The sequence below is a fragment of the Pieris rapae genome, chromosome 1 (genome assembly GCF_905147795.1).
Source record: "Pieris rapae chromosome 1, ilPieRapa1.1, whole genome shotgun sequence".
Lineage (NCBI taxonomy): Eukaryota > Metazoa > Arthropoda > Insecta > Lepidoptera > Pieridae > Pieris > Pieris rapae.
Genome location: NC_059509.1, coordinates 7,038,891 through 7,049,275, shown reverse-complemented (window position 1 = coordinate 7,049,275; position 10,385 = coordinate 7,038,891). Strand labels below are relative to the sequence as shown.

Below are 10,385 nucleotides of genomic sequence, written 5' to 3'. Positions count from 1 at the left end.
TTGGAATGTTTTTTATTTTTTATAGATAAAGTTAGCCAACGCTCGACACACTGATACATTGGTAAAAACAAACATGAATCTTAAATTTAGAAAGAAGGTTCGGACAATCAATCTTATTATAGAATATCTTAGCTGCAAACGATGTGTCAATAAATTTAAATAAATTTTCTGCGATTCTCTAATGACAACATACTAAAGTGTGCCAGCCTGGTTCTGTTCTTGATTTGTACCGAGACATGCCATTTTTATTGCCATATTGAATGTATGGAGTATCTATTAAATTACATATAATAATATAAATTACTAATATAACATTTTAATAGTCATTCAAACTCGGCAGCTCCTACTCTAAGGTAGTTTCTTAAGTCACATGGCGACATCCGTCACCGACTACGTACGCTTTGCAAATGAGTAAAAATGAGTTAGCATGCGGTATTCAGTCTAGTGTAATAGCGAGCTTGCTAATTAGATTTTAAGACAGTCTTACTAAGTCAGTCTGAATATCGCATAGTGTAATAAGCCTCTAAATAGGTTGTAAAAGTAGCGTGAAACTTTATTTCATGCTTTACATAGCTTCTAATGTGACCATTGTTGGCAAGATTTTTTTTATTAATACTTATATTAGAATCCTTATGAATTGTTATTGCATTAGGTATATTTTTTTAATGCACATAATATGTTTTATTGTGTCTAGTTATACCTACGGCACACCCTTATTGAGTATTATTATTGCTCTGAGATCTGAATCGAGTTTATTTTTAATTACGGGGACATGTATCAATAAAAACCTTACTATTAGTAGCATTATTTTATTTCTAGTTCTGTGAAAAGTTGTCAGTTTTAGTCAGTAAAGCCAGTGGACGATCTCTCCCTGGATGCTTATGTTCATAATGGAGATGAATTCCTCTTCTTGTTACAAATTTTTCTATACAATATATACAGTGATATGGCTTTATACCTGTATGTTGATACATATGGTACTGAAAGCAAAAATGTGATCGAAGATTATATATGAATTCAAACTGATTAAAATATAGTATCTATATTACACTTAAAAATATAATATGTATTTTACTTACTCTAAAATTTTTCTTTTGATTAAATGTATGGGAACAGATACGACACTTGTATTTGGACTTATATTTGATGTCTTCGTCACCATTAGATTTGACTTCTACAGCTTCCTTTTCTTCACGCTCCATCGGGTGCATTCTTATTTTGTGTGAATAACAGTTGCCCGAACTTGTAAAGCAGCTATCACATTTTGGACATTTAAATGGTCGCGCTCCAGTGTGTTTGTTTGAATGAAACTGAAAAATGTATACTTGTCTTTTTATAAATTCCAAATAGTAGACATAATAGTGTCACATTTTTGTAAAATACATCTAATAAAGTAAATATTAAATAGCATACTCGCAACTCTTGACGTCTTTTGAAACTTTTCTTGCACTCCGTGCATTGAAAAGGTTTTTCATCACTGTGTGAAATCATATGATTTTTCAAACTGTTCTTCGTAGAATATGATCGTCCACAATCGTTACACGTAAAGAGACTTTTGTTTGAACTATGCATTTCCATGTGTAATTTTAAATTCCGATCTGATCTGAATCTAAAAAAAAATATTGAGAAACTTACTTAAGATAATTTGTTGATTAAACAGTTAATGAGGCAAATCTGAGCAACGCATCCATTTTTGACCATCTTAGATAGTAATCTTAATGCTTATATTGATAAAAGTGTGCCAATATACGGATTGTAATAGCCATCTGTGGATACAAGTTATCCATGGTAGGCCAGGTCGGTGTGTGGATAGACCTTTGTATGAAAATGACAGTACAACTGTGCCAATATCCTATCTTAAATTTTTTACTTACATCAGTTTTTAAAATAATTAAAAAGCTATTTGATATGTTTCAAACATAGACATGTATATTTTAATATTATCTGTACGGTTTTATATACTTTATTTGATTTATATTGATTATCAAATATGAGTGTAAAGAGCGAAGAGATTGCATTCTATCCGTCGCCAAAAATGGATTGTCTGCGTAGGGTTTGGTTATTGGGATGCACATAGGAAATCGATCGACTGTCTCGGTCTGATCTCAGATAGTTTTCAATCTCAGATTGTGGATTAGTTTTTGGATTCGGGCGTAAGAGATTAATTCAAAGATTATCAAAAGTTTTATATCAAAGCGCTAGGTAATTATGTATTAGTATACAGTGCACTAAATTTTGCGATTGATTTTATTTTATCTAATTATGGTTTTTTTTTTACTTACGTTCGCTTACACTTAGGACAATACCGTGAATATTTATGCTCCTTAAAATGCGCCAAGAAATCATTCTTTACATAAAATATTTTATCACAAGTTGTACAGACAAAAGTATGGTCTGCACCAGGTGATGAATGTAACCAGATGTGGTTCTTAAGAGCGAACTCTGTTAGAAATTTCCTACAGCATAAATTGCAACCAAAAGGTTTTTCGTTTACTTCTTTTGGATCAGAGGATGCGGCTTTACCCTTATTGCGAGTTAGGGTTACATTTTCTCCGTCCGCTCCATGTAAGTACGTTATCTCAGCGAAATCTAGAGTAACATCTGCTGACACCGTCGTTGATATTTGGTTGTTGGAGCCTTGATATGTTATGTTCGTTATTTGAGGCATCTGTGATTTTTTAGTCCTTTCGATGTTTTTAAGCTGTTCATGAAGCGTGCTTTGTTTTAAAAGAATCTCTTGCGCCTCACGAGTTCTATCAATAAATTCGCAAACTTCTTGCAATTGTTTACAACACAGGGTACAAATGCTTTTAGGTAAGTTATCATCTTCATCAACCTGCAATTCAAAATATGTTGTTTTTTTAATACTTGCATCTACGGACAATCTTTGTACCCAAACCTCGAATCACGAACCTAATTTATTCAATTTATCGACAGCTATCTTACCACTAATAACAGGTGAAATATATTAAATTGTCTGACAACAATTTTATTAATATGAGCAGCAATATTTTTATAAAGATTATGAATGATTATATAATCATAGAAACAAGTGATAACTAAATCGTCAGCGTGAAGAAACTAATTCGCGAGATTTTTCTTAAATTTAATAGATAAAGCAGATGCAGTAACGTCAGCTTGCGACTGTCAGTGTGAGATCGTTGGTTCGATCCCCGGCTGTGTACCGATGGACTTTCATTGTATGTGCGCATATAACATTCGCTCGAACGGTGAAGAAAAACATCGTGAGGCAGCCGGCTTGCTTGCCTTAGACGCAAAAAGTCAGTGTGTCAGGCACTGGAGGCTGACAACCTACTTGCCTATTAGATTGAAAAATGATCATGAAACAGATTCAGAAATCTGAGGCCCAGACTTAGGTTGTAGGGCCATTTATTTATATGAAAGATGAAGGCGCATGAGCGCATTACATTTCTATTGCTGCGCGAACGGTGCAGGGCGGGGATTTTCCTGCAGCTGTTCCCGGTTTCGTTGCTAAGGCCTGTATATAAATGTTTTAATAACTATAGTAACTATACTTATTATCGAAAACCATATAAAATTTAACATGGTTAGATTTTCCAAATTATATTTTATATTGATATTTTTATAAGAACGAGATTGATATTATTATTAGAATTAAATCAATACGCACCTCTAGCAGCAGATACTTATTCAACTTGCTTTGGAGTTCCATAGAAGCTGTTTCTGCGCCGAATATCATTATCGAAGCTTCATGTAGTTTCGCACACAGTCTGCAACGCTTTTCAAATGAATCCATTTAGAGTTTCAATTATTCCATGTATTGGATTTATTATGGCGCACTGTCGCGCTGCTTGCTTCGTTATGTGTAGTCGCGCATGCGCATTGGCGCCGGTGCTATTGACAATATTATGCTGGTATAAAGAACTGCGCAAACTCTAACCTTTACATGATACAAAGCTACGACGCAACGCCCAATAATTTCTTGAACTTTTGTTTGCCGGTTAGATTTTATACTTTTTTGAACTTTCCTTAATTTTCATAGCATCGTACGTGAAGTGTCGTTCCAATATTATATTCTTGTTGCAAAGACGTAACGTCTAATTAATTGTAGCTAATACATCTTTTGTATGTCTTAAAGTCTAATGGAAGTAATTTTAAGTAAAAATTAGGTATTGTATAATATTGTATTTGTATTGTGGACAATTGCGGGCGAAAAACTATCAAATACCTTCTAGTTAGGTTATTTTTGATTCTTTATACAGATAACGCACATATGAAAATTTAATAAATAAATAAATATAACACTCGCTCGCTCGTGGGTACGGTAAGGTTAAGATCGTGAAGAAAAAAGTGTGTCAGGCACATGAGGCTAAACACCTAGTTGTCTATAAGAAAATACAAGTGATCCCTGGGGTCGATCCCTGGCCGTGCACCAACAGACTTTCAGTCTATGTACGCATTTAACGGTCGTACGATGAAGGAAAACATCGTGAGGGAACCGGCATGCTCTAAAAGTCGCCGGTGTGTGTGTCAGGCACACAGGTTGATAGCCTATGAGAAATCTAAGGCCCAGACCTAAAAGGTTGGAGCAGCACTGGTTTTTTTTCTATATACCGAAAATAATTCATTTTCACTTATTTATTAATAATACATAGCTTTAATCCGATAAAAAAGTGTTTTCTTTAAATGTGTAAAAGCTATGTTAATAAAAAATACTAATGTAAAGTTATTTGGTAAGATGAAATTAAATTTGTTTTGTTTATTACGAGAAGATAAGCTAGTTTAACCCTCACCAATTGTGGGTAAAATCTTGGTAATCGTCTAATCACTAACAGTTATTATAGATGAATTAACATGTATGAGAGCAATGTTATCTTTATTTTTCTTTGCGGCAAGTTCTTTTAATATACAGCACATTTTCTTTGAATTTGTAGTGCATTATAGATATTGGCCGTAATAATAGCTATCCTAAGTTTCTTAATAAGTTTAGATACTGTTTTTTTTATGAACGTCATTTTCTTTACTAGTATAATATACTAGAAATACTAAACATAAAAAAAATCTAGAGTTATCTCTGTTATTTTTGTGTTTATTCCACATGCCATTCCTTTAATTTATAATCATCATTTATTTTCTTATAAATCCAACCATTTCGTGGAGTATTTAAAATTGTGGTCTTTGTTACTTTGCTTCTTTTAACGTTTTGCTTTAATAAGTCACCAAGAACTGTGTATTCAAAATCTAGACTCTTAATGTTGACATCAGCTATACAATTTTTTAATAATTTTCATAATTTACAGCGTCATATTGAATTCGCTGCTTCGGAGTTGGCAGTTGGAGTTCTTTTGATGCATGCTCATTGCAAATTTATCTGTTTGTGGTCAAACATAGGTAAAGGGGCTTCTAAACGGGCCATGTTTTGCTGCAATTGATGGCTGCACTATTGGCAATTAATTGTCCGGCCATCACAAAAATGTTTTAATGCAGATGATGGCCGAGCAATCTATGGCCGGGCCATGTGTTGCAATATGTCAGCAATAGTATGGCCCATGATGCAGACTCCTAAACGGGCCACACATACCGGCAACAATGGCTGATGAAATCACACTTGTCGCAGCAGCTTATATTAATTTTAAAAGAACAGAAAAAGAAGAGATTGAGGATTCGACCTTATTTAAATAGTTGTGAAACTGTAGACAATTTGAGTCTAGCAGTAATAAGCCTTGATAATAAATTATTCAAGAACTTGGCTAGAATTTCAAAAGGCGACTTTGACTTTCTCTTAAACAAAATTGGACCAAAAATAAAAAGAAATGATACAAAGAGAAGAAATGCTGTTCTCATACAGCAATACCTGTTTCATCGCCATCACGAGATTTGCGATAACTCTACGGTTTTTGGCAACAGGAGATTCATTTAAAAGTTTTATGTACCTGAGTGTTAGATTTCAACTTTTATTCCAGAGGTGTGTACAGCTATTATAGAAGGATTAAAATAATACATCAAGGTAAGTTAACATAGGTTTATTAAATATGTTACTAATAGGTAGTAACTATTATGTACTTTTTAAATTTAATAATAATAGGTATCTAGTAGCAGCATATTCGTTTTTATTTTCGCCTTTTAGTACGTGGTTTTGGAGTAGTATTGACGGCTTCCAAAGTGTCGGTTGTTTCTGATTCTACGACTTCACGTGGGTCAGCACTGAGTGGTAGTTTCAGTCGCCTGTGAATGCATAAAATTGTTAGTTTATCTTTAAGCCTTTCAGATGCCGTCAGGAGTAACAGAATGGAAACAAGTTGCAAAAGATTTCGAGGGAAGAAGTTCAATTTATCAATCGATATGATACATACGTAATACAGAGATATGTACATTTATAATGACTAAAATACTTTATTAAAGATACTTACGTTAGAAGTTTTCATTTTCAGTATGTAATCCTATTTTCGTGGTATTTTGAATAAAGAGAAACGATATCGCATCTTAAGCAAACCACTTTACTGTTTTACCGCCAGCACTACCACTTTTCTTCTTTTTCTCCTCATTATTTGCGTAAGTTCTTAGGCTTCTTAATTTTTTGTAAGCCTCGTTACTTGTTATGCCAAACTTTTCAGCGATTTCATTCCATGCATCTTTTTTAGCATTTCTATCTTTGTATGTGCCGGTTTTTATTTCCCACAACTCGGGGTGTAAATGTATTTCTTTAATAAAATCAGTAATTGTCTTGTTAGACCAGTAACCATTTTTACGTAGTTGTCAAAATGCAGCTGATCGCAAAACACAGAATATAGCAACAGGCACACTTCACTCATAGCAAACTTCATGTCGCGTAGAAAAGGATACACTATGCCATAACAAAGAGAGTGACTGAAACAACAATAGAACTGGCTGTGCAATATTGCAGTTGAATTCGATAGCCTAGCGATCGTCCGGCAACACATCGGGGCAATATCGGCCATAAGTGGCTACACAAAACATGTTTGGCTATATGGCCGGGACATTAATGCAATATTGCATAGTGTGGCTGACATTGTTTGCAATGTTGCCGGGCCATGTGTTGCAGCCATCAATTGCAGCAAAACATGGCCCGTTTAGAAGCGCCATAAGTCAAATACTGACAAGTGAAAGTTACCATTTAGCAAATCTTCACTCACATGATCCATTATTGTCTTACTTGAATGGGTTTCTCCAGTATTAGTATTGACCCAATGTATTGTACATTGGGTAAATTTTATTCAATAACTTGTAACCTTCCTTGAAGTAGATTTTTATATATTGTGGTATTTCTGTTACTACACCAAAAACGATGATACGGTTTCATTTCTCTGAGGTTCATATGTATCTAAAAAAATATAATTAGTACTACCAGGGTTATAAATAAGTCCAATTTCAAGCGAATAGTTCACAAGTGTTACCCGTAAGTAAACATCCATCTATGAATGTTGTTTCACTTATGATATGTTTTAGATCATTGTGTTTAAAAATGGAAACACCGCCACCTGTTTTATTAGTTCTGAGGTAGTAAAAGTGCGTATAACTTTTAAGATGAAATGAACGAGCATGCTCTTCATTTTCCAGGTCTCGGTTAATATGTAATATATATGTGTGTCTTGGATTTAATACACATCAGTAGGCATTTCATTTCATCAAATTAACCTGCACGATATATATTGCGAGCATTTGCATAGAAAAAATCATACGTGAGCTTACAATTTGTAGATCTTGATCTTGATATCAGCAGGTTATGTGTTACAAGTTTTGTTTTGTTAGAGCTAAATGTTTGGAGTTTTTTGACGTTAGATTTATTTTTATAATCGTTGGTATGCCCTTATATATTTAATAGTTATGTTAGACTCCCCACTTGTTTGTCGACGAGCCAGTTCATCCTTTATGCAATTTAAATATTTCCGCTGAGACGAAGTCTGATCTGAGTAAATTTTCATTCCGGTAACTTACTTTTATTGTGTAATACTACTTTAGGTGTATCACAATCATTAAAATATTTTTTTTGCAAGGATTCTTTTAGAGAATCGTAAGGATGTTTGTTTCCAAACTGCAGATTCTTCCGGGTGACGCTGATTATCAGTACTTGGTAATGGTCGTTCAGACAGTGCAACTAGGATAATATTTTTCTCTCGGTTATTGTGTTCAAATAATTCCTTTAAAATATTTTCTTGTTTTATATCATGGATTATGTAGATATGGACGAATTTATAGGGTTTTTAACGTTACGATCTAAATTAATTTAATTAAAGTTTTTGTTCACCAATAGAAATTTTATTTCCAATTTGTGAGATCTGAGGATTAATTGCAATTTGTTCAGTAGATGCACCACTGGTCGACGATTTTATAGATGAAGTTTCATTTGTTCGTTGGATCCAACAAATCTTTCCAGAAGGTCAGTAATTCGTGATATATAACTAACTAGATGAAGCTCCGGGTTATAACAGTCGGAGAGTAGTCTAAATCATTGTTTTTCTACTTGGCACAAATGGACCGATTAGGCCAGATCCCCAGTACTAACACCATAATTTCTTCGTTGGTGATTAGCGTGAAAGATTAGCTGTACAAAAAGCGATACAACAACGTGGACAAGTTACAAACAGAATTGAGCCACCTCATATCTGATATCGAGTATTCACGTATATGATTATAAATTAACAGGTGCGGACTTGATAAAAGGTTGGCTATTTGCGTAAGACGAGAGGAATTACATTTTGAGCATTTAATTAATTACGTTCCAAAAAAATACTTAATTGACTTCGGCAGACAATTTCACTTACAATTTTGCGTTGTTCATTTATTTCCAAATACTATGTTACTTAAGAAGAATTTTTGTGTCCATTCTCTTGATGGGCATCAAAAAAATTAGGGGTGATTTTTTAGATTTCAGTTCGTTCAATTCCAAGACGAAACAACATTTTTTTAGAAAATTTAAAAATGCGGTAAAACTTACTTTCAAAATAAAATAAAGTTTTGTTTCAGCTGAATATCCTATCTACGATATTTAAGATACTTTCTCTTGATTATCCATAGATTTGGGACGCCCAGTATATTTATTTAAGTAAATAATTAGAAGCGTAAATCGAATGTTAGCAATCATCGCACACTTAAAGCCAAAATGAGCCCTTTATTTTTTCCCACACTTATAAATTGTAATACAATTCCTTTTTCCGATAATGTCCATCAGGTGGACTAAACTTATATTTAAATGGCAATTTGATTTAAGAATCCCTAAATAAGCCAAATTAGATTTTTGTTAATCTAGCGTCTCATCCCCACTACCCTTAAGTTAGTTATAAGCTCATATATTAAACAATTAAAGCCAATGAAACAAAGAGTTTTATTTAACATACATTTGAACATTCCTCCAACCACCGCCACCGAACTTATGTATTATCTAACTTCATATCTACGCAGCAGGACTTATAGTAGGCTCCAGTTGTAAAAACTATTAAAAGAGTCCTATAAGCATATAACGCGTTTGATTTAAAGCAGAATAACATGAAGAGCTTAAAGTCGAAGCCTTTCCAGTGCTTAGTTGTCATTGTCTTGGGTTCTGTAAAACCTGTCTCATACTTTAAAAATCAAGTTATAACTGCTTAATTTATATAGGACAGTGGCCAGTCCCTAATATATCTTATTGAAATAAGTAAGTAGTTCAAAACAATTTCAAAATTCTTTTCATCAAATATGTTTAAAAGATGTTTCTGAGAAAATGTACCTTTAGCCTTTATATGAACGTCGCAAAGGAACTTCCAAACCTTAGACCGATTTTAATAATTTCAGCAATGCTAACTGTTAAAATGTGTGTAATTTATAAATTGTTTTCTGTATATTCAGAAAAAATTTATATGTTAAATTGGATATAACAAAACGTTATTATAATTTATCTATACCATAATAAACTTGTATTTTTTATGATACTTCTGATATTCTCGAAAGAACTGTATCAAGATAATACATATTATAATAACCATAGAAATAAAAAGTCTTTCCAATATAATATTATACATAAAACACGCCGTTTTCACATCAAACTTATAAATAAATGTACCAGATACAAAATTTGAATATTTTTAAATAGCCTACTTTTTAAGTAATTCATTAAATCGCAATCACCGTAAATACATAACAGTTAAGATATGTATAACAATTATTACGAATTAAAAAAGTGAACGGAATCCTAAAAAACATGTCCTCGTACTTTCAATGGAAACAAGTAAATGCTGATCCACTTGTAAATTATAAATACCTGATAGTTTATGGGAACGGACGTCGATTTAGACGGGTTGAAAAGGTTTTGCTGGTCGCATTGTTGAAAAGGAGCAATGAAGGATAAGCATTGAGTAGGCGCACCGCAGTTCGTACAGGTAGGAGCAGGGCGAAGGCGGGTTGAGGGG

At 33.4% G+C, this 10,385-nt stretch overlaps 1 protein-coding gene across 1 annotated transcript; it reads right to left on the bottom strand.

Annotated features, from left to right (window-relative positions):
- Positions 1-815: 815 nt before the first annotated feature.
- LOC110994419 (gastrula zinc finger protein XlCGF57.1-like) lies at positions 816-10,350 on the bottom strand. Its single transcript, XM_022261041.2, has 6 exons — positions 10,238-10,350; positions 3,653-3,876; positions 2,283-2,836; positions 1,414-1,609; positions 1,080-1,310; positions 816-980 (listed from the first exon to the last, which is right to left on the bottom strand). The coding sequence occupies exons 2-6, from the start codon at positions 3,776-3,778 to the stop codon at positions 816-818; spliced, it is 1,272 nt and encodes a 423-aa protein (XP_022116733.2). The 5' UTR covers positions 3,779-3,876; positions 10,238-10,350.
- Between the last annotated feature and the right edge of the window lie 35 nt (positions 10,351-10,385).